The 24,331-nt window shown below is 42.5% G+C and overlaps 2 protein-coding genes across 4 annotated transcripts; both read left to right on the forward strand.

The window, feature by feature from the left end:
• The first annotated feature begins 110 nt into the window (after positions 1-110).
• On the forward strand, positions 111-4,055 carry glod4 (glyoxalase domain containing 4). Its single transcript, XM_084558252.1, has 9 exons — positions 111-318; positions 500-549; positions 655-775; positions 877-1,021; positions 1,870-2,006; positions 2,130-2,216; positions 2,303-2,416; positions 2,497-2,583; positions 2,675-4,055. Exons 1-9 carry the CDS (start codon positions 229-231, stop codon positions 2,738-2,740), a joined length of 897 nt encoding a protein of 298 aa, XP_084414378.1. The 5' UTR covers positions 111-228; the 3' UTR covers positions 2,741-4,055.
• Positions 4,056-4,172: 117 nt separating this feature from the next.
• On the forward strand, positions 4,173-24,183 carry LOC311498721 (bridge-like lipid transfer protein family member 2). Of its 3 annotated transcripts, none has more exons than XM_084559431.1 (40): positions 4,173-4,424; positions 4,946-5,085; positions 5,250-5,376; positions 6,915-6,964; positions 7,074-7,215; positions 7,298-7,416; positions 7,496-7,556; positions 7,637-7,823; positions 9,499-9,622; positions 9,738-9,862; positions 9,942-10,009; positions 10,093-10,229; positions 10,475-10,593; positions 11,065-11,258; positions 11,509-11,806; positions 11,922-12,127; positions 12,221-13,271; positions 13,389-13,580; positions 13,834-14,036; positions 14,224-14,342; positions 14,430-14,653; positions 14,753-14,943; positions 15,106-15,205; positions 15,326-15,525; positions 15,619-15,916; positions 16,006-16,163; positions 16,362-16,568; positions 17,463-17,562; positions 17,713-17,895; positions 17,979-18,100; positions 18,213-18,368; positions 19,162-19,283; positions 19,372-19,552; positions 19,702-19,788; positions 20,732-20,842; positions 20,923-21,058; positions 21,375-21,499; positions 21,585-21,686; positions 22,573-22,707; positions 22,844-24,183. In XM_084559431.1, exons 2-40 carry the CDS (start codon positions 5,015-5,017, stop codon positions 23,027-23,029), a joined length of 6,717 nt encoding a protein of 2,238 aa, XP_084415557.1. In that variant the 5' UTR covers positions 4,173-4,424; positions 4,946-5,014; the 3' UTR covers positions 23,030-24,183. The 3 variants fall into 3 exon arrangements, with proteins under 3 accessions (XP_084415557.1, XP_084415558.1, XP_084415556.1); XM_084559432.1 differs by having other exon boundaries at positions 4,949-5,085; XM_084559430.1 differs by lacking the exons at positions 4,173-4,424; positions 4,946-5,085 and having other exon boundaries at positions 5,157-5,376.
• Positions 24,184-24,331: the final 148 nt, after the last annotated feature.

Raw genomic sequence — 24,331 nt, forward strand, 5'->3', positions numbered from 1 at the left:
TGCATAAAGTAACCAAAGTATTTGCATTAATAACATAATAACTGCGCTATCAAATATTACTTGTATCATATAATATCTATGATTTTTTTATGAGCGGTTTCATAAATATATTTTTATTAATTGGTACTTACTTTTCATCCATCGATGGCAGAGAAATCGATCTTCAAGGAAACTTAATCGCGCCTCGCACACGGATCGCCAACAGTTATATCATATCTGACAATTAATATGGCTTTGAGACGAGCGCTGCATTTTGTTTTCAAAGTTGGTGACAGGACCAAAACAGCCACGTTTTACCGAGATGTTCTGGGCATGAAGGTATTTTTTTTCTGAGCTGTATATCATGTAAAACATACGCCTGAATCCAGTCATTAGCCTAACTTTTGTTGATCGGATAATCTTAGGCATTGTATTGCACAACCGCAGCTAATTTCCTCAATTTTTAATACGCGAAACTGCAGTCATAACTGGTTAGTTTCCTTTTTTTCATTCATTTCAGATTTTACGGCATGAAGAGTTTGAAGAAGGCTGCAAAGCAACTTGTAATGGGTAGCTATTCATTGTGCTCACACTGCAGCTGGACTTTGAACTCATTGTAACATGGAGATAATAATATCCTAATACTAACCTTGCCTTCATCTTGCACCATTACAGCCCCTACGATGGGAAGTGGAGCAAGACAATGGTTGGCTTTGGTCCAGAAGATGACCATTTTGTTGCTGAACTGACATACAACTATGGAGTTGGAGAGTATCAGCTTGGCAATGACTTCTTGGTGGGTGAGAATTGATTTGGTTACTGAACAATATACAGAGGGCCTGTAATGCACCATACATTAGTAGTATTTTTTTTTTTAAATCTCTATTTTCATGTCAGGGACTCACTCTGCAGTCGAGCCAAGCTGTGAGCAATGCTAAACGTCTTGGGTGGCCTCTCACTGAGGTGGGAGACGCTCTGTATCTGACCCAGGCTCCTGGAGGCTACCCCTTCTACCTTGTGGACAAAGAGCAGCCTCCTCATGGTCAGTGAAACTTCAAATCAGACTTTTCCTTCCATAAAAAGGCAAATCACTGCATTTGCTGTGCAATAGATGTCAATATTTACAGTGCAACACCTGTATTACATCTCCAGTGTGCATTTGCCACTCTCTGTTTGAGCTAGCAGTTATAGACTGTTGTTTTACTTATTCTAGAGTATTTGACCAACTTGTTGGTTCTTTATACTTTTACACTATGAATGGTTATTTTTTGTAGTGATAATGTGTGTACTGTCCTGTCCCCTCTCTTGTTGTAAGACTGCAAATCTCTCCACTACTTGAATAAGGGTTATCTTACCATATCTTATCTTAATTGGAAAGATAATTAATATGTATTTTTATTTTATAAGAATAAGAATAAGAAAACCTTTATTAGTCCCGCAATGGGGAAATCCATTTCATGAAGTAAAAATGCCAAATACCATATGATTAAAAGCTTTACTTATGCAAATAGTTGCTTGGTTTTATGACTTACAGACTAATTTGTAGAAATATAAATTTACTTGGTCCTCTGGTCAGACTATGTTCAGAATATTTGTGATGGTAACTGTCATTCCATTGATTAAAATATTTATAATATGCAGCCCTAAAGAAATTAAAATACAATAATATACGGTTTCTGTTTGTTTCTAATATTTTAATATGGACAATGCAAAACGAGCGGCCATGTGGTACAAACACACAGCATTTTATACTGAGCAGACTCCAAACCAATGAGCACTGATTGGTTAACGCTCTTGAATGCCCCTTTAGTAATGTTTAGTGCTTTTACCTCGTTATTAGTTTGTTATTGGTCATTTGTGAGATAGTTTTTTTTCTTAATTTGTTCCCAGACCCTGTGCAGAAGGTTTGTCTTGGGGTGTCAGACCTCCAGAGATCCACCCACTACTGGACTACTCTGTTGGGAATGAAGGTGATGGACAAGAATGAGGAAAAGAAGACGGTGTTGATGGGATTCGCTGACACTCAAGTGAGTCAAATACATTAAAGACAAGTTTAAGTAGTCAAACAGGTGTTTTACAGTATATGTTATGTTGATGACTACATATAGAATGTACCTGATATTCTGTGTGTGGTTTTTGTCATTGTGTAGTGTAAACTGGAGCTACGTGATATCAGTGGAACAGTTAACCACGGAACGGCGTTTGGGAGAATAGCATTTTCATGCCCACGGGATCAAGTAAAAATATTAATTTTTTGTTAATTTGGAGAAAAAAAGTCCTCATTTTCAGCATCAGTATAATTTGTCTTATTTACATTTCTAAGTTGTCTGACCTCGAAGCCTTGATGAAGAAGGAAAATCAGAAAATACTCACTCCATTAGTCAGTCTGGATACTCCTGGAAAAGCCACCGTAGAAGTGGTTATTTTAGCTGACCCGGTAAGTGTATGACTAAAATAATTCTGTAATCGTGTGAAATCAATGCAATTAAAATATCAACTGTAAAATGTCTGTTTTAGGACGACCATGAGATATGTTTTGTGGGAGACGAGGCGTTTAGGCAGCTGTCTATGGTGGACCCCAAAGGAAATGAATTACTCGACAAGGTTGGCGTTGCCCCAGTATTTCAACCTCTACATTAAATATGCAATATTTGGATATTCACTGTGCTTCAGCATGTTTCTCTCTTGTTTTCAGGCTATGGCTGAAGATAAAAGTGACGAGTGGTTTGCAAAACACAACAAGCAGAAGGCAGCGGCATGAGATGAAGAGGCTTGCTTGAATAACTCTGCACTGTCAGTGTCTCACAAGTTCATGCAATGATTGGATACTGTACATGGCACCTTTAGTATAAATCTTCCTCCAGTGTCAACTCAATTATCCTCAGGCTGCCCGCGTGAGATTTATTTTCCCTGTGAAGCAAGCCATTAGGCTCTTTGGCATTGACAGTCCTTGATAAGTGGTCCAATAAGGTTTGCAATAAATATGATTCCTATCGACAGAAAGAAGAGAACGCCTTTATTGTTACTGTATATAGGATTCAACGAGATTGCAAGTACCCATCACAGCAGTGCTTAAAAAAATGAATAGTCCTCTTCCAAATTCACTCACAAACAAACCCATTCACAATACAGGCCAGAAACTATAACAAAAATGAAATATACTGGAGAAAGGGTTGGGGAAGAATTCAATTTATTGCCACTTGCTCTTCTGAATTTTGCCAAGTATGATGACCCCAAACAACATTTTTGAGTTCAACCTCTGTTGAGCCTCCCTGAACTTTGAATATTAACCTGACTGAGGTTGGATTTCCAGTAACACTACCTGGCCTTGTTTATTCTACGTCAGTTACTTGCTGGTAATTTGATATTTTATTTGCAAGAATGTGCAAAAAACATTACATTACACTGGGACACATGAAATTACCGTGCAGAATCCGCCTTATTTTGACTTGGGCAGTGCAAGTTCCACAAATTTGCAGCCACTTTAATGTCGGAGCTTTACAGCAGCTGGAGCCTGCAGCATGATGTTGGAAATCCACTTTTGAGGTCCACCTTCCACTGTATATCACTGTAAAGTTTGAGTGACACCCGGTATCATAATGAGACATTTACACATACACTCACTTTCCAGTTTATTAGTAAACTAGTGGAAACAGTTGTATTATAATATAACAGTCCTAAATAGTAATAAATTGTAGTTTCATGTTGTAGGCTGTGGTTTGTAGCACTACTGAATTATATTGTACTGTACCTAAACAGATTTCTACCATCCAAGAGACAGACTACATCATCCAAAATGATCATACAGTCAAATTAAGCTAGGATTTAGACTGTTATATTGAAATGCGTTCTTTTTCACAAGTGTACCTAATGTTTTGGGAAGTGTATTTATCTAATAAGGAACATAACAGAATTCACCGCAAACTACATCCTCCAGAATGATCATGCAGCTGAATTACCACCTCTCTGTTTCAACGTAAACTGAACTTTAATAAAAGGAGATTTCATGCAGGACTGTTTTATTAGAATGCATTCATTTTCTTAAGTGTACCTAATGTTTTGTCCAGTAATCGTAAAATGAGGTGTCAAACTTTATAATGTCAGTATTCTGGCTAAAATAAAACTTGTTTCTGAACTTCTGAGGTATTTTGTGTATTTTCTTGTTTGTCTATTTATTAACTGGGCTGGTTATATGGAGGGGAAGCGATGGCCTTTTGAATTGCCTTTAGTGTTTGTATGTTTAGTTAAAAATTAATACTTTCAATATTTGCTTTGCCGGTGTTCCTGGCTCTGTTCCCACACCAGCCTCAGCCCTCGAGTCAATTCCGCTGCCAGCTGAGCAGGGCGGACCGGACCAGTGTTTACTCTGCCCGAGCAGAGTCATCTGTCACATGAAACCGAGCTGTGTCGTGTAGCGACGACCGGACACTCTGAACATGTCGGGGGTAAGTGAGTCCGATAATTAACCGGAGCTTAAGACGTTTTGAGAGCGCTAACTTGAGTGCCAGCCTCGCAGCTGCGCTGAGTTAGCCGTAGCGTTAGCATGCTAAGATGCTAGCACAGATTTGCTTCAGATTTCTGGATGACGCGGCGGCAAATATCTTTTTAACTGTTTCGTGGTGGTGGTGGTGACTTTTGGGCTAACTAACGCTGCTACACGTTGGCAATGAGTAGCTGTTTATTTTCCGTTAACGGTGAGCGGGTTTAGGTATGTGTCAGGTTAGCTTAGTGATAAAGTTTAGCTACATGCTATTTGGGCTTGTTACTACAGGTAATTGACAGTGTTAGCATTGTGCGGCTAGCTGTTAGCACACACAACTAACTGTTATTAATTTGCATAGCAGATGTCGCCTCAGCCAACTGCAGCCAAAGGCAACTTATGGGCTATTATTTGCGAGCAACCAGTCAGCGTCACCTGCCCAGATTGAAGCACCTGATAGTTATAGTGTCTCTTCCTCTTTGACAGCAGCTGATAGCAGACAGAGGAGCAGCCTGACCCATGTCCAAGATTTGGGTGTGAACTACTTGGGACACAATGTCTCTCCTGCTGATGTCCTTCCTTCTTATATTTCTGCTTGTGCTCGTTTTGTCATGCATCGTTTTCAGGTAAGATATATGTTCACTGCATACATTTATACACTAAAAATAACATGGATGTAATTTAAAATACCACTGAACACTATGTACAAGATTTCACCCAGCTGTTTCCTCTATTTCCTGCATTTTAAGAGCAGGATCTCAGACATCAGCCTCTTGTCTTGTGCTTCTAGGTGGCTCATATGCACCCTGGCCGTGCGGTTCTTCCAGAGCGTACTGAACGCCGATCTAAAGATCAAATCAGTCGGGCTGTTTTCTGTCCAAGGTGTTAGTATCCAGTTTCACCCCCAGCACACTCTGGTAAGACACTCTCTGTGTTTACATGGCATTTGTGTTGTGGCTGTGAGCTCGTGCATTGCAGCTGATTCTGCACTCACTTGACAACACAATAGTGAAAGCAAATGCATGCTAATGTAACAATCCTGCACTAAATCTTTCAGCTTCATAGTGTTGAAACAGTGTAAGAAAGGTGATCATTTTGGAGGTGCTCTCAAACTGTATTCAGTTACCCACAGCAACGTTTCTGTTATTAGCCTAGTCCACTGACTAAAATTGGGGTTGTCACAACAATAGACACGTGTTGGTACAACAAAATGAAAACGTGGTTGTTATTTTAAACAAATGCCCATTACCATAACTTTAATGAAGATGTTGTTGCCATTATACACTGCCTGGCCAAAAAAAAGGTCACCCCCCCCTCTAATATTTCGTTGGACCGCCTTTAGCTTTGATTACACCACACATGGTATTGTTTTGATAAGCTTCTGCAATGTCACCAGATTTATTTCCATCCAGTGTTGCATTAATTTTTCTCCAAGATCTTGTATTGATGATGGGAGAGTCTGACCACTGAGCAAAGCCTTCTCCAGCACATCCCAAAGATTCTCAATGAGGTTAAGGTTAATTTGAGCCCCATGAATCCTGACATTGTCATCTTGGAATATGCGCTTGACATGAGGGAAGAAAAAAATCCATTGATGGAATAACCTGGTCATTCAGTATATTCAGGTAGTCAGCTGACCTCATTCTTTCGGCACATAATGTTGCTGAACCTAGACCTGACCAACTGCAGCAACCCCAGATCATAGCACTGCCCCCACAGGCTTGTACAGTAGACACTAGGCATGATGGGTGCATCACTTCATCTGCCTCTCTTCTTACCCTGATGCGCCCATCACTCTGGACTCATCAGACCACATGACCATCTTCCATTGCTCCAGAGTCCAATCTTTATGCTCCCTAGCAAATGGAAACGGTTAGCTTCACTGATTAGTGGTTTTCTTAAGGCTACACAGCTGTTCAGTCCCAATCCCTTGAGTTCCCTTCGCATTGTACGTGTAGAAATGTTCTTACTTTCACTATTAAACATAGGCCTGAGTTCTACTGTTGTTTTTCTTCCATTTGATTCCACCAATTACGATCAATCAGGATTTTTTTCCGACCACATTTCTTCCTCTAAGACGATGTTTCCCCACTATCCTTCCAGTTTTTAATAATGCATTGGACAGTTCTTAACCCAGTTTTAGTAGTTTCTGCAATCTCCTTAGATGTTTTCTCTGCTTGATGCATGCCAATGATTTGATCCCTCTCAAACAGACCATGGGATGTGTCTTTAGACATGGTTGTTTAAGAAATGAGAAGCTACTCATTGCGTCAGTTGGGGTTAAATAACTTGTTGCCAGCTGAAAGATAATCTCCCATGCAGTACTTATCCACGCGGAGGCTCGTACCTATTTGCTTAGTTAAATCTAGGTGGTGACTTTTTATTTTTTTGGCCAGGCCGTGTATATCAAGCATACTTTATGACTCTGACATAACCATAAATCTCTTTGTGACAGGAAATTGACAGAATATGGATTTCAAGTAAATTGCTAAACCAAGATTTACCGTAAGTTGTCATATATTTTTGTCAGTATAATTTTAATCAAATCCATTATGTGCAGAAATACTCAGTTATGTTGTTCGGTTTGTTTATTCCGCATGTTCATGTGTTTCAGGAGATACCTGGCTTTATGTGTCGGAGAAACCAGAATTAGGTTCGACCTGCAAGCGCCACTGAGACCTCTGGTGAAGAAGAGCCATGGAAAAAAGTCAGGGAAGATATCAGTCAGCCCCACAACACTACGCTTTCTGTCTCAAGTATGGACACTCATGTTATCACGCTTCATTATGTACTGATATAGAGGCAACTTCTCACTTCCTGTCTCGTTGTGTTTTGTAGCTGCTGTCAATCCACATCAGCTCAATCAATGTGATGGTGCTAAACCTGGCGCTGTCAGAGTCTCTATGGCACATGACTATTACAGGCATCACCTTGTTACTCGACCACCAGAGTAAAAAGTAACTACACCTTTCTTTCTGTTTGTTGTTTCTCTCTAATATTGGTCTGATTGAAACATTAGTTTGACATATTTTGCAGGTTAGCATGGGACTTCTCAGTTGGACAGCTAAGCAGTAAAATGCTTAAAAGCAGTCAGTTGGTGAGTTCCTTTACTGCCACTGAAATAAAATTAAAAAAACTTTTATTGAATGCACGTGAATAACATGTCCTCCATTATAGGACATATGTTTGGCTGAAGTTGCCCTGAGCCTGCTGCTGTCTGGAGATGTGAGCCTACCAGAGATGAAGCCAGGTGCCCTGTCCCTGAGCGTGAGGACACTCATAGCGGAGCTGCACGAGGGACTGTTCCTCAGCCAAATCACTCTGCCCCCCGTCTCCCAAAAAGAGCAGGAACATGATGCATCTGGTGAGCAAAGCTTTGATTAATATTTCAATAAGATAAAGTCACTTTTACTATCTCCTCGACCCTTAATTATAACAGCTTTTTTATTCATATCTATGTTTTGTTGTGTTGTAGTTTCACCATCACAGGATATAAAGTTAACAGTACAATGTGAAAGTGTACCGTATTTTCCGGACTATAAGGCGCACCTGAATATAAGCCGCACCAGCTAAATTTTGGGGAAACTACAGATTGTGCCATATATAAGCCGCACCCGACTATAAACCGCTGGTGTAATTACCGTAAGGGTTTCTTCTACCACAGAGGGGATTGTCGGGACAGAAATGACTGTTTGGAAACGCAAAGCGTCCCATTTATTTACATTTGACAAACATAAATCTTTCGATCAATCAAACAAAAAATCAATCGATCAAACTTTCACATCTTTGACATTACAAACGGCATTCGTGCAGTGCACAGATAATACAACGGTGCGCTCCTAGCACACTTCCTGCGGTCATAGTACCGTAGTAGTGCAGTATAACAAAAAACAAAGCTTACAACGCTTGACGAGGCAATAACGTTAAATGGCTAAATTTAATTTGTTTGTAAAAGTGCTTGCCTGTAACACGGCAGCAAAAATGCAGTAACCCGGCTGCTCAACAAAATAACCAGCATCTTTTTCGAAAACAGCCAACACAGCAGTAAAGGTGCAGTAACACGGCCGTTTACTGTATCAAAATAACCAGCCTACTATATCAGAAAAGTCAGTTCTTAATCCTCGTGTCATCGTCTATGACATGATAGTGCGCCCCTGGTGACCGTTAGCTGTAAAAATCCATCCGCCGTTGTATAAGCCGCAGGGTCCAAAGCAAGTGACAAAAGTAGCGGCTTATAGTCCGGAATTTACGGTAGTTAAAGCATCAGGCTTCACTGTTATTCCGCTGGTCACCGTCACGAATGGTTTCACTAATGGTTGTTTTTCCAGGGGCATTTACATCTGATCTTTTGCTTATTCTAAAACTCCTGGACATTTTCCACCATCTGTGATATTTTTAGCTGTTCTGCTAAGCAGCAAGAAAATTCAGACGAGGTCATATCAGCTCCACTGACCTCGGTGCTGTGAAATATGCTCAGTGAAAACTTCAGCTCCACAGGCAAATTAGAGCTGACGGTTATCGCAAAAATGAGAAGATAAAGTGGCAAAATGGTTTCACTTATTTAAAACAACATAAAAGTTCAATGTGAGTTTGCTTTTTTCACTATTTCTACTTTTCAGTCCACTGAAAACAACTGGATGGGAATTTAAAGATGATTTTATTTTTAAAATATTAAGGACCAATAACAGGAGGAAAAGAGGAAATGACACATAAGCTCTGTCGAGTAATTCCACATGAGACATACACATATCAGCCATAACATTATGACCGGCCATAATCAGTGGTAAAATGAATAACACTGGTTATCTCATCGTCAGGCCATGTCCACGGAGGTGTGCCTAGTCTGCAATATGCAAATTGCTATTGCCTCATATCAGGCGGCATATGCAGTATCCTAAATGTTGTTCTAATAGAATTTATTACATGTTTGAGGAATAGTTTTGGCTCATATTTTTTGTATTTAGAGCATTTTGCTTGAATTCCAGTTTGATATTTTGTGCCTTGATATTTTTGATAACGCTATCGCCATTTCCTTTCAGAATGTGAAAAGCACGAATTCATTCAGACTGAGGCGGTGGAACGGTTTCACCAGCTGGTCCCCCACAAGGTCAATGTGGAATTTGATAATACAAATGTAACCCTGTCGATGCACAGCCAGAAAAGGTGAGTTTACATTTTACACCAAGCTGCAGTATATCCTGAAAGTGACGCTTGAATCATTAAACGAGCCGTTGATTCAAACGTTTCATGACCTGTTTTTTTTTTCAAATCTGTGCAGACACCTGAACTGGACTCTGAAGTCTTTAAAAGTCTGCTATGGACGTGACAATGAGCAGCTTCCCCTGAAAAGCTTCACTCCAGAGCTGAGCTTTCCTCAAAGCAGCGTGGAGCTCCTTCTCGAGGGTTAGTGGACAGATGGGCGCCAGACGAGGAGAAAAAAAAAAACATGAATAACAAAATCTCCTTTGTGTTTTATTTCCAGATGGACTTCTTCTTTCTCAAAGTAGGCAAAGAATCCTGTGTGTGAACACTCTGAAGACATCCCTGCAGGTGGGGTGACGCTTGTTTGCCACATTTCCTGGTAGAAAATCTCTTCAGTGCATTACTCATAATTTTGACTTTGTCTGCTTCAGGTTACAGCAATTGACATCTCGGGGTCATTCGTAGTGAACACTTGCATCGTTCACTACCGTCACCAGGAGTTCTCCCATTGGCTAAATCTGTTTCCATGGGAACAGCTACTCCACAGGAAGGAAGGACATAGAAAAAGGCAGGTTTTCGTTTTCTGTACCGTTCAATTTCTGGAATGATTGGATCTGTTTTCTGTCTGAGACGTTTCCCTTTACCCTTTTTCTTAAAACCTCCACAGCAGTAAAAAAAACTTTTGTCTAACACCTTTTACTGTCTTCTCTTCTGTATTCATGTCTGTGTTTCACTCATTCCTGTATTGTTTTTCCATGACCTTATTGTGTTGCGTAGTCCATTAGATTATTTGCCCACCCTCCTTTTCCTCAGACGCCTGCCTCACCTGGATGCCCCTGTCATGATCACATCCTCTGTTTCCAACGTCAATGTGTCTGTTCAGCTGGGCGACACCACACCTTTTGCTCTAGGCTTCCTGTCTGCTAATGCAGGTACCGTTGACCTTTCTCACGCTGCACACACACACACACACACACACACACACACACACACACAGTAAGAAAGGCAGGTGAATGTCATATGATGTTATTGCTATGCTGTTAACTTAGGTAACCGCTGTTATAACATTCACACACTGTGGTCAGCAGCGGCATTTAGAGTTTTTCATATCACATGCAAATCCTGCGTTATTCTTGCAACATATTTTCCTTTAATAAATCTTCATGGTTTTATTCTATAGGCACCTACTTGGTCAAGCTTTTCCAAACATACCGCACTAGATTAGATAAAGAGTTTCCCCAGAGTGCCCTTTAATGTGTTAAACATTAACATATTCTCCTTGTACCAGTGATGGCTCATCACAGCTTTTGCTTTCATTAGATCAGCTTAAATACTGCAACAGAACTAAATATTTAACATCCAAATAATGTTATAACATGTCTGTATCCTCCTTGTTGTTGTAGAACTGCAGCATCTTCTCGACATTAAAGTCGACAAAGAGAGCACAGAGTCCCAGAATGTGCACCAGCGTGCCTCGCTGTCCCTCGACCACTTCTGGTGGAGAGTGGGTCAAGGGTCTCATATCCAACAGGCTCCCCATCCTCCTGGGAAACATGTATGGGGAGAGGCGCTCATCTTAGACTCCCTCAGTCTTCAGGTAGGAGCACAAATTCCCAGGAAGTATAATCTAACCCTTTTCATATTATGAACACAACTTCACCATTACTTCTTTGAACATTTATATAATCTTTTACTTGATGATTCAGACTTTGGAAATCCTCAAGTTGCTCTAACCACAAATTGGATCAATAATGGGAACTCAGAGCGTGCCGTTTCAAGCTCTCACTGCTTAGTTTGATAATCAGTCACATGGTTTTTAATGTATTTTTAATCTCTTCTCCTTCCAGGGGAGTTTCAACCGACCCCACGTGGAGTCAAGCAGCCAGGCTCCGAGTCTGAACGTGGAGTCCAATCTGAAAGGCCTTCAGGTGGAGCTGTCGGAGACCTGTGCGCTGTGTCTGTCTCGCTTGCTGTCCCTCATGGGTGTTACTCGTGACGCGGGCCCACGGCTGTCTGATGCAGCTGCATTGTCTCCCTCTAGCGACAAAACTGTCCATCCCATCCCCTCCTCACAGCTACACATGCTCTTTAAACTGGACTGTCGTCTGGAGGACGTCAATGTGTTCACGCTTTCCAATTTGGCAGGTAAGAAGATTCTTAGTGAAAATGTTTAACTGATACTGTGTGTGTTTGGTGGAGCACATATCAGTATCGTTAGTTGAAATGATTGTTTTTAAATTATTATCTGTGTTCTCTGCAGGAGCGGTGTCTTTGCGGATGGACACTGTCGGTGTCCTGAGCTCTGCTGAGAGCTCTAGGTTGTCTCTACATGGGGTGAGCTTGTCTGTGGTTAAGACGCTCACAGAGAGCATGGAAACATGTTGCCCCGCCTCCCAAACCCTCAACCCTGTAGTCAAACTCACCACAATAACCCTGTGGTACCACATCACCACTCACACCTTACAGGTAATCACATCTTGATGAATTTTATTTTGATTCTCTGTTCGTATCGTAGCTGGAACGGTATATTTCAGGGTATATGTTGATTTCTTTGATCAGGTTCAATGTGAAGAGGTGCTCACGGTAGAATGGACGCCACCAGACCACATGGTCTTATATCAGCACATAACTGAGGCTCAAGCTTGTTGGTGTATGCTTCATGGAAATAAAGAAGAGGACTCTCCAGTTAAACCGATGGACAGTGAAGCTGTGTCAGGTCACGGTAGACAACTGTGTGTGCGTGTTGAACTTGGCTGTACTCGTTTAAGAGCACATGTTAGTGAGCAGAACTATATTCTGCTGCACACTGATTCCCTCTCAGTCTCAAAGCATACCGGCTCCATGCACATCCGCTCCCCTCTGCTGATCTTCAACTTTGACGGCAACAACATCGTCTCCTTTAACAGCCTAGATGTGGAGACGCACTCCGAGCTGACTGAGATGCAGCTACACAGGGACACTTTCCACTTTCTCACCACTCCTCACAATCACGTCTGGGTCCTCACTTGCCCTTCCATGGCAGTCGAGTTCCCCTATCAGTATAATTTCTCAAACACATTTGATATGGCCATTAGCGTGCAGAAGTGGTTGAAGACACTCCATCGCTCCTCAAACCAATCCTCCGCCACCCAACCTCTGCCTCCCGACCTCGTGTTCAAAATCAGCCAGTTCTCGTTTGTCTTCCTGGATGACGTCTTTGAAATCAAGCTCCGAGACAATTATGAGCTGATGAAGGACGAGAGTAAAGAAAGTGCAAAGCGTCTGCAGCTTCTGGATAAGAAAGTGGCAGATCTGCGTAAACAGCATGGTGAACTTCTGCCGGCAAGAAAGATAGAAGAGCTGTATAGTTCCCTGGAGAAAAAGCACATTGAGATCTACATCCAACGCTCACGCCGCCTCTATGCAAACACACCCATGAGGAAGTCCTTGCTGACCTGGACTGTGTCTGATTTGGAGCTAGTAACCCTGGCTGATCAGTCTCTTCATGGGCCAGAGAGGGTGAGAGAGCAGCTGAGGGACATTGATGGGATCAGCCCCTTCCCCAGAGATGGACTCCCCCTTGTGGTTCAGTGGTGCCGTGCAGTCAAGTTTAGACTTAATGCCTTTTTGGGTAAGTAAGACTAAACTTTAACTAAATATTTAATAAAAGCCCTCACAGTTTAAGATTAACCCTACATATACAAAGCGATTCATCATTTTTTTTTTTATCACCATTGCTTTGTGCCAGTGAGAATTCGGGACTATCCTCGCTACTTGTTTGAGATCCGGGACTGGGAGCTGTCAGGACGTCTGATTGGGACAGAGCAGGATGGACAGACTAGAGCTCATCGCAAAGAGATTGTCCCTCTTGGGCCACCGTGGGGAAATGTAACGGTCCACAGAAATATGCCGCCACTCAAGTTCTACTATGATTTCAAATGTAAGTTATGGGTATAACCTCCCGCAGTCTTTTCTGGATACGTTGCATGAAGTGTTTTAACACCAGTTTTGAATGTGCAGAAGTTAAATTGCAGGAGAGGGGATCTTAAGGGTAAAGCTACTGAGATACAGTATAATCATTGCACAAAGCAAAAGATGCTGATCAATAATCATGCCATAGGATCATAATCAGTGTTTGAGCAAATAACAGGTTTTGCAGCTTAAATGTCAACATTTCTGTTCTCTTTTTGCAGCCAACATCTCTCTGTACACTATTGTGTGGGGGCCATGTTGGGACCCTGCCTGGACGTTGATAGGGCAATCAGTTGACCTGTTGACCAAACCCACAGTCGATCCCTCGCCTCCTCTGGCCTGGTGGGACAAAAGCCGCCTCCTTATGCACGGGCGCTGGGTCATGGACATCGATCAGGCCAATCTTCATCAGCTAGCCACGGAGGTAAAACACCATTCATTTTAGCAATGTATAATAGCTGTTGTTAATATGTGCAAGAGGAGGATCAACAAAATCCTGTATCATTGTCAGTTTATTTGTTTTAGGCTAATTCCACAGTTTTTTTTTTTTTTTAAGCCTCTATGTATTATGAATGAAATCCTTCTAGTAACTTAAGCTTGTACTCTTGCAGGACCCTTATAATACTACAGAAAACCTGCACTGGGAATGGAACAAGCTGAACTTTGACTGGAACCCTGGACAGTTTGTTTTTAAAGGGGATCTGGATGTAAATGTCAGGACGGCATCAAAGTAAGTAAAGACACTAGTGGTAGGTTAGTAGATAGTACATATTTGTAGACAACTCTGAAGTAATACAATTGCTTTCTTCCAAACTAGGTATGATGATATCTGTTTTCTACACCTACCCAACCTGTGTATGACCCTTGACCTCCAATGGCTTTGCCATGGTAACCCCCATGACCACCACGCTGTAATGGTCTGCTGTGCAGAGAACATTGCAGATGTGACCTCAGGACAGCCTCATGACTCCTACAGAGCCTTTCGCTCTGAGAACCTCAACCTCTCTATTACCATGGACCTTAACCAGCATTGTGGCACCGGTACTTGAGCTTCTTTCAGTCTAAGCTAAACACGCTACACTTGAAAACTACTCTTATGAATATATTTTGCTGTTGACACATATGTTGTTTGCTTTATAGATCCCTCCCAGCCCAGAATACTTCTGTACAGCAGCACACTGCGCTGGATGCAGAACTTCTGGGCCACCTGGACGAGCGTTTCTCGACCAATCTGCAGAGGCAAGCTCTTCCACAGCCTCAGGCCAATCCGGAAGAAGCTTGGTCAGCACTACAAACAGATGTCCTACACAGCTGCCTTCCCACAACTACAAGTAAGAGTGTTTTTTTTTCCCAGCTGTCGAAATAGTCCCCAAAAAAAAAAATCTTTTCCATAGATTTTCTACAAAATCAAGATTTGTACAAATAGAAGTACATTATTTGAATTCTACATTCTGGATTTAATTTATATGTGTACATTTCTGTGTATTCTTTAGGTGCATTATTGGGCTTCCTTCGCCCAGCAGAGAGGTATCCAAGTAGAGTGCAATAAGGGACACGTCTTCACTCGAGGAGCACAGAGACTTATTCCACAGGGTAAAGCATGATAGAGTTTTAGTATTAATACTTACAAAAGGATTACACTCTGAACATCGCTTAAAATAGTTTGCTGTATATGTATTTTTTATGTTGATGCATGGTTGTATGTTTTCTCAGCTGGCACTGTGATGAGGAGGCTGATCTCTGAATGGAACGTGACTCAGATGGTTAGCGAGCTCTCTCAGGTGACAGTTCACCTCATGGCCTCCACCTGGGATGAGACAGCTGACCACCAGATGAACGCACAAGTGAAGAAGACTCACCTGCTCAGTCTGTCCTCCCTCAGCTATCAGCGACAGAGCAACCGCATGGAGGAGGTAAAAGACCTGTGCTTGGAAGATGAAACTTAAACCTACTTTTCACTGCCTCCACATGGATAATCACTATCTTTTTGTGTTTGTTTCTGACAGGAGGTGAACTCGAAGGATGACACGAATGCTTCTTACACTCACAAACTGCGACTGGTGGACCTGCGAGCTTCCTGGACCACCACAAACAGGAACATAGCCTTTGGGCTGTATGACGGTTACAAAAAGGCATCTGTACTGAAGAGAAATCTCTCCACTGAAGCTTTGAAGGGTCTGAGAATCGACACACAGCTGCAGACCAAGAAGCTCAAGCGCTCTCCTTCCAACTACTCTCCCACCACGGCTCCCACCACGCCGGTCATGCCCGCTGCTAGTCGGGCAGAGAAAAGTCAGAATGAAGGTGAGGTAGTTGCTTGGCAGAGAGAAACACAACAGCCAAGTTTTAAAAGCAACCAGTCGCTTACTTTCTGTCTTCGCATCATTCTCTAGGGACATCGATGCTGCAGAAGCTGATTGAGGAAACAGACAAGTTCGTGGTGTTTTCGGAGGAAGACTCGGGCGTCAGCGACCAGCTGTGCGGCATCGCAGCCTGTCAGACGGATGACGTATATAACCGCAACTGGTTTATTGAGTTGGTCAACTGTCAGGTGAGTACATCGATAATAGCAGTCTTATTTCTATGATTTGTTTGTTTTCAAAACCGCAGCATCATTTCACGTTAAAACTGAATGATGGTATGTTCTGGGCTGTGAGGTCTGTGGATGGACTCGGGTTTTCTCTCAAAGCTGATTCAATGAATGCCGGTGTCCAAGTGTTTAAATCCTCCTGCGTTTTGCTTCACACAGATGATGCTGCGTGGCACAGAGACAGCGGGCTGCGTGCTGGTGTCTGCAGCAAAAGCTCAGCTGCTGCAGTGTGAGCACCATCCTGCCTGGTACAGCGACACCCTGAAGCAGAAGACCACCTGGACCTGTCTGCTGGATGGCATGCAGTACTTTGCCACAATGGAGCCCAATCCGTCCGAACAAGAGGACAGACAGCTGTGGCTGGAGGTAGGCTCCCCTTCCATTTTTAGTAGTTACTTAGTATTAGGAGGAGTGTCCTGGTTGAGACTCAGCAAAAGCATATACAGTGACAGAACAGATACAGTAAAAATAATAAAGCTGGGTTTAAATTAAACAATTTTACGTTTCAAAACAATCTTGATCATAAAATTCTTCTCTATTTTATTTTTAAATAAATGTAATTTCCTTCATCCTCTGGTTAGAAATCTTGCAAGACTGATTTTGCACTACATATGTCGGCGAGACCATGCAACAAGATTAGTCCACGTCTGAGTGAGATCCAAACCATGACACAAGCTACAACCCTGAGAGCATCTATATCGAGTATATAACTGTTTCCCCGTTTGTATGAGTGGTGTAATATTACTGGTATTTCATTTCCTTCCAAATTGTATTGAGTATTCGCTGAGATGGATTTTATGTGGTTAGAAATACACCTCACAAATCCCAAATAATAGATGCTGTCACAATGAAACAAACCTTCAGAAACACGTGACATGAAGAAACAAAAAACTTTATTGTGAGATCATTTGAAGACCTTGGATACAATACAACATTACACCATGATTCAAGATTACAAGCATATCCGTTACACTGGGCTGTTGTTTTTAAATTAGTTAATTATTGACCGTTTTTCTAATCAGTCACTCATCGAAACATCTTTGCACTTTGAACGGTTTACTGGACAAAATAATAAATTGTCAAAGTGAAGATGCAACATTTCACTCTGAAAAGATGTGAGTGGGCATTCATAACATTTGAAAATTAATAATTTGCAGAATAATTGCTAATAAAAATAATTGATAGGTGAAGCCTTTGTTCAACTCACCTTCATGTTTCAACACACCTTCTGCTCTTGTTTTTTTTTTTTTGTTGCTTTAGGTGAAAAACATAGAGGAGCACAGGCAGCGTAACGTGGACTCGGTGCTGGAGCTGATGGAGAGCGGCCAGGCTGTGGGAGGAATGGTTAGCACCACTACAGGTGTGGCACTACTCACACAAGATTGTTTTCCATGAACAAATACTAGCCTAAACACACAATGGGATTTAATTAAAATATGTACACACAGCAGGATATTGACAGCACTGTCTCTACAAATTGTGAACGATTTTTGCTTTTCGTGAACCGTAGACTGGAACCAGCCTGCGCAGGTGAACGAGGCTCAGCAGGTTCAGCGAATCATCTCGCGCTGTAGCTGCCGGATGCACTACATCAGCTACAGTCACGACATCGACCCAGAGGTGGCCACACACATCAAACCACCAGAGCTGAGAAACAACCACGAGAAAGAGGATCTGCTGAAAAAACAGGCCGGTACGTCTGATGACCTGAAGACTATTTATCTTAAAGTTGAGCTGCTGTAACTGAGACTTAAAGAGAGTTACTTTAATTTCCAGGTGCTGTTGACACCTTCACTCTCATTCACCATGACCTTGAGATATCCACTAACCCTGTTCAGTATGCTATGATCCTTGACATCGTCAACAACCTGCTATTACACGTGGAGCCGAGACGCAAGGTGGGCTGGATCATCACTTAACTTATTGTTCGCTTTTGAAAAGATTACCACGTCCCTACTAACGATTGATGTCGCTCTCTGTGCGCTTTTATCGACTGTGTGGTGTTTCCAGGAGCACAGTGAGAAAAAGCAACGAGTGCGTTTCCAGCTGGAGATTTCTAGCAACCCAGAGGAGCAGCGCAGCAGCATCCTGCACCTCCAGGAGGCCGTTAGGCAGCACCTGGCTCAGATTAGACGCCTGGAGAAACAGATTTACTCCAACATCAGGGTGAGCCACACAATGCTGTACTAGTTTGTAGTTTACACCGCAAATTATCACTGGGATTTAAAACCAAGAATTAGTCAGAAAATTATCTTTTTTTATTTTTCAATATATTTAAAATATCAAACAAATAGAAAACCCTCTGTCATCATCAACATGGCTGCATTTACATGGACGTTAATTCATCCTCCTGTCTGAAATAGTTATGATTAGAGATTACAACTTTTTTTCAACTGCTATTAACTTTTTCTTTACGTCCCCAAAAAATCTATCAGAATACAACTTTACTGACATGTGCAAAATGTTTTGTACCCAGTATGGAGCTTCAAAATTGTCTGGAGTATAAAAGAAAAATAAAAGACCAAACACTTTGTCAAACAACTTGTTTGGAAACATCCATGTCTCTGTCTCTTCTGGGAAGTCATCACCTGTTTTTGCACCCTCTTGTGGGGCTCAGAAAGAATCAGAGAAACGTTGGTTCGTGGGCTCTAACATTATCAAGGATTTACAGCGACTCCTGACTGGATCATGCTTTTCCTATTGAGTTGGTGACATGAGACATTTTTATTCTGATTATTACCAATGAAAACACAGCAAGTGAACCTGAATTACTAACCCTTGAATTCACTTAAATGTTAACACACGGTAACAAAGTTTAAGGAAAATCTGCGAGCTAGAAAGTTGTAAATCTTGAATCTCCTGCTGGGCTGAATTCTGTGAAGCATTAAAGTTTGTGAATGGATTGCCGTGCTTCAACCACTGAAATCATTAAACATTTGCTTTCATCACCGTCTTGCAGGCGCAACCCGAGGAACTGAGCGGCGATGAACTGATGGAGATCAACACGCGGCTGCAGAACCAGCTGAACCAGGAGAAGAACGACATGCAGATGAAGAGCGAAGAGCTCAACATTCTCATCAGGTCTCACATCGTCTCTGATTTCACATCCAGTGCTGAGAAGATGCAGCACACAGGAAAAAAAATAATAAAAGTATTCTCTGTCTGCCAGGTGTTTTAAGGATTTCCAGCTGCAACGGGCAAACAAGCTGGAGCTGCGAAAGCCCCCAGAGGATGTGAGTGTGGTGAGGAGAACAGAGATCTACTTCGCCCAGGCCCGCTGGTGTTTGACTGAAGAGGACGGACAGCTTGGGATCGCCGAGCTGGAACTGCAGAGATTTATGTACAGTAAGGTGAGCAGATGCTGCCTCTCTCCGTTGACCATAAATTCACTGACTTCTATAGTTCAGTAACTATCTAAGGTTAACAGATGTTATAATGTTCTTCATAAGGTATTTACTTATACTAAATGTTGACCACTCTGAAATCTCTTTTCCTACAGCTGAACAAGTCTGATGACACAGCAGAACATCTTTTGGAGCTTGGGTGGTTCACAATGAACAACCTGCTGCCCAACGCAGCATACAAGGTAAATAACGTAGATTTCCATCAGTTTAAACAATACTTGACCAGAAGGTCTTCCATTAAACCCAGTTTATATTTTGACTCCCTCATGACAAACATGTTTCTGTAAAGTGAGGGAAGTTGTCAAAGTGTGTTAACTTATCTATGCCTGGTTTCCTCTGTGCAGCGTGTGAGGGTATGTACAGTACACTGCTGGTACACTGATGTCTACGCTGACTCCATCTTGTTTGTTCAGATGGGATCACTCAACAAAGCCCTTCAGAGTTTCATATCATTTGTTGCATGCACGCTGAAGGATTCATATGCATGCGTGACCAACAACCCTTTACTAGTTAATTTAGCCCTGTGGTGTTGTGCCTCCTGTGTTCATACCATAGACTGTATATAAATATGGACAACGTGTTGCCACTTCCCCCACACTTGCCCCAAACTCACACTATTTTCCCGGGGATATGGGAAGCACCGTCTTGCGCGTTTTGGAGTCAGAGTCTGCGCAGTACGGTCCGAGGGTGGAGCCACCGGAGCCGCGATATCGATGACCCGACCACACTTCTGCCAGACTCACTCGTGTTTTCGTTTAATTAAGGCTGCGCTCTATTTTATTTATTTTTTTACATCTCTCATGATCCCACGTGACCTCTTTACGGAGCTTTTGGCTTGGCAACTGGTGGTCGCCATTATGTCACCTCCTGTTTCTATAAATTACTAACTAAATATGAAACTTGTCCAAGTCCCATCGACTAACATGGAGGAGGCGGAGCTTATGGCCTATACCGCAGCCAGCCACCGGGGGGAGCTCTACTTGCTTTGGCTTCACTTTTGAGGAGCAGTTTCACCGTCCATCTTTATACAGTCTATGGTTCATACCATAAGTATTATGTGCTGTTTAATATGAAAGTATTTTATTGCCAGTGTAAGACGTCCCTCGTTTTTTTTTTTTTTTATAGGTCGTACTTCGTCCTCAGAGTGCCTGCCAGTCAGGGCGCCAGTTTGCTTTGCGTATCTTCAGCAAAGTGCGCCCCCCTGTGGGAGGAATCTCCGTGAAGGAGCACTTTGAGGTGAGAGATGTCACATGCAGCCACCTTGTAAACCGTACTCTGTGAAATCATTTTCTAACAACATTTGCTTCTGTCGTCAGGTGAATGTGGTGCCTCTCACCATCCAGCTGATGTACCAGTTCTTCAAACGGATGATGGGGTTTTTCTTCCCAGGGAGAAATGTTGAGGAGGAGGAAGTCACTGATGAGGAAGACAAGTTTAGATTGGTTACTACTGGTATGTTTTTTTTTTTTGTCTGCAGCCGTAATATGACAGCAGTAAGATGAGTAGCACTTACTCTCCGATCTCTGTGCTCACCAGCCTGCAATTTATACCAGCTAACCAATCAATAATAGTTTCCATTTTCTCTGCCAGACGTGTGTGGTGTTGAATTGCCCATGTGTTACGTCATCCCCCTGAGCTATGAAGAGACTGTCGCTTTGGATATGACCTTGAGAAATGTGTGCGTGATAGACTCGGAGGGAGTATAAGGTTTAGGGCGCAGAGTCACCCAGAGGCCACGGTGCTGAAGCTAATGTGCTCTGTGTCACAGGTATCCCTGTCAAGCCTCGGCCGCTGTCAGAGGACACCATGGGCGCTATGGGCCCCAGCAAAGGTGTCACCCAGGGACTGAACCGCACGGCCGGGGTCAGGAGGTCATTCAGGAAACCTCCAGAGGTAGGGCTGCATTTTGTGTTTGCTCAGACGTCCAGAAACTCAGTGTAAAGGCAAACTAAGACGTCTTTAATAATGTCTTCTTCAGCATCCTGTTGATGATATTGATAAGATGAAAGAGCGAGCTGCCATGAACAACTCCTTCATCTACATCAAGATTCCCCAAGTGCCCCTGTGTGTCAGCTACAAGGTGGGTTCCTGTTCATAACTTCTCTTAGTGAGGCCTTCGTTGACTGTTTCGTAAGCTTTGGTAGTTTGTACAAATCCGTCTCAAATTGTTTGTGGCTTTCTAGATACAGCCAATAAAAAAAATTAATTAGGATACAATCAAAATCAAAGATATTATAATGAGAGTACATTGGCCTTGTGGGTAGTTCAGACGAGCTGTTTGTGATTTAATCTTCTCCGTCATTGCTACATCATTTTTATCTGAAGCAGGTAGCTGTAATAAACTCCACGCCTCTCATAGTAGCAACCGACCGCACTCAGTGTTAATAAGTAGATGGTGAACTCAGCAAAATAGTAAGTACCTGAAGAGTAAGATGTGTCCTGAGAATCTGGTGGAGACCAAAACTGAGGTAAAAGAGAGTAAACGTTGGACTTCAGTTCATCTTGAGTCCAGAAACAACTCTGAACATGCTCTGTAAAGGGACACACACACACACACACACACACACACACACACACACAGTATGAGACTAGCAGTGATTTGGAGACAAGAGACCTCAGAATCTGAATGCAACCGTAAGGAAATATCATCCACGACTTTGGTTCACGCCCCCAAATGCTTCGTGCAGAAAGCGTCTTTGAGCTTCGGATGGACCCAGATCGAGCAGACGGGTCTTTAATGGTATTTTCTTTTCAAATAGAGCATGGTGAAGTGCTCGCTCCGTCCATACACTAGCAATATTTTTTGTTCTGCTTGTTTCACTCTCAAACATTTGGGGTCGGGTATATACAAGAGGGTTACCTTGGCAAACTAGAGCCTTCATCCGCTAGTGACATCCTGCTCCCGAATGCCCACAAATGCATCATACATTTTCTCCTGTTTTACTGTGAGTCTGTGTCTTCCTCAGGGAGAGAAGACCAGTGTGGACTGGAAGGACCTGAACTTGGTGCTGCCTTGCTTGGAGTACCATAACAACACGTGGACATGGCTCGACTTTGCCATGGCTGTGAAAAGGGACAGCAGGAAAGCACTCGTAGCACAGGTACAGACAAAGGCAACTTATCCCATTCAGTAACAATGGATTGAAGTTTTTTTTCTGCGTGTTAAAGTTACCCTTCATTTCAGTCATTGAACCGTTAAGTATTTATGAACACGTCACTCTGTTCCCTGCCGCTCAGATGATAAAAGAGAAGCTGCGTCTGAAGCCGGCTTCGGGCTCAGACCTGCGGGGGAAGACGTCCGAGGGGAAGTCGGACATCAGCCTGCAGCAGCAGGAGGAAGATGAGAAGGCGCGGCTCCTCATCGGCCTCAGCACCGCGGACAAGAGCTCCAGCAAGAAGAGCATCTTCAGTCGACGCAAGTGAAACAGCGAACACGTTCACACTGGATGATCCACCAGAGCTGCTGCAGGGGAAAGAGCAGAGCTTTTTATTTGGGTCCGAATATCACAAAGAAAAAAGGGGGAGGGAGAAAGGGGTGATGGTTGAAAATTTAATTTAGGGGACAGCTTACTATACCACTTAAGCCTGCTGAACTTATTTTTGAAAAGTTATGACTCCTGTTGTGTCTCAGATTTCAGTCCCTGCAGGGAACTTAAACTTCTCCAAGATTACCAGGGTGCCATTTTGACCAAATACATGTCTGCTGTCTTGTTCATTTGTGTGCCGTTAGAAACTCTGCGTTTCATAAACTCTGGAAATAATGATCACTTGTGTTGCATTGACTGCAGCGGAGGAAGATTCACAGTGTGTAGCTGGCACTTCTCTGTTTTAACTCTGCTTCTGCTAATGCACCAGTGACGGCTCCTTATTCCTGCTGGCTCGGGAACACGCCCTATCACAAACTTAAATCTACTTAAATCAAAGCACCTTCGAGCTGTAAAATGTTATGTGCCAGAAATAAATATATGTTTTATCAACGAAAGCCTATAGAAACTGATCACGGCTGCATGACTGTCCCTCTGACACGAAGGCCTTTATCTGACTACAGATGCTATTCTATATTTTCCTGTGTGCATCCCTCAGCTCGCTGTTTTTACCGTACCTCACCTCAGTGCAATATGTCAAGAGCAGAAACGTGTTGTGAAATGTGGCACTCGGTTTGATGGTATTGTGATGAAAAAAAAAAATATATATACATGTGTTGCAGCTAATTGCTGAGTGTCTGTTTTGTAATTTTAACACTGAAGCACTTTTTATGCAAAGTATTTTGATATTTTTGTAACCACCATTGTTTTCCGTTCAATGACATGTAATAACTGTGCTGCTGAAGACACGTTTCTATTGAAAAAAAAAAAAAAAAGAAGAAGAAAAGCCCTTATCATTTCAGCTAAACGAATCATATCAGCAGATGTTTTTCTATCCGCTCTGTGCTTTATTGTTTATCAGCCAATAAAAGTGTTAAATCTCAGCGCTTTGTTTTGTTTTGTGCGTCTGTGGCTCGCAGCAAGTTGGAGATGGTGATTGATCGTGGATCTGACAGCTCTAACTGGAGCGGAATAGAGCTCTTCTCCCTCTCTCTCTCTCTCTCTCTCTGGCTGTGGACGTCTCCCTGTAAAACACTTCTTCTTCTTCTTCTTCTTCTTCTTCTTCCCTTCTCGGACGCGCAAAAAAAACACAAACACGTGGAGCCGAAGCGCCACCGAGACGCTTCTCATGATGATGATG

The sequence above is a fragment of the Chelon labrosus genome (assembly GCF_963514085.1).
Source record: "Chelon labrosus genome assembly, chromosome: 13".
Taxonomy (NCBI): Eukaryota; Metazoa; Chordata; class Actinopteri; order Mugiliformes; family Mugilidae; genus Chelon; species Chelon labrosus.

Excerpts from the sequence above, each read along its gene's own strand:
- LOC311498721 (XM_084559430.1), top strand. The coding sequence starts at position 5,161 with ATGTACAAGATTTCACCCAGCTGTTTCCTCTATTTCCTGCATTTTAAG. Across the intron at positions 7,417-7,495 it reads CTCGACCACCAGAGTAAAAA|GTTAGCATGGGACTTCTCAG; the intron begins GTAACTACACCT and ends CATATTTTGCAG. Across the intron at positions 21,687-22,572 it reads CCCTGTGTGTCAGCTACAAG|GGAGAGAAGACCAGTGTGGA; the intron begins GTGGGTTCCTGT and ends TGTCTTCCTCAG.
- glod4 (XM_084558252.1), top strand. The coding sequence starts at position 229 with ATGGCTTTGAGACGAGCGCTGCATTTTGTTTTCAAAGTTGGTGACAGG. Across the intron at positions 550-654 it reads TGCAAAGCAACTTGTAATGG|CCCCTACGATGGGAAGTGGA; the intron begins GTAGCTATTCAT and ends GCACCATTACAG. Across the intron at positions 2,007-2,129 it reads TGGGATTCGCTGACACTCAA|TGTAAACTGGAGCTACGTGA; the intron begins GTGAGTCAAATA and ends GTCATTGTGTAG.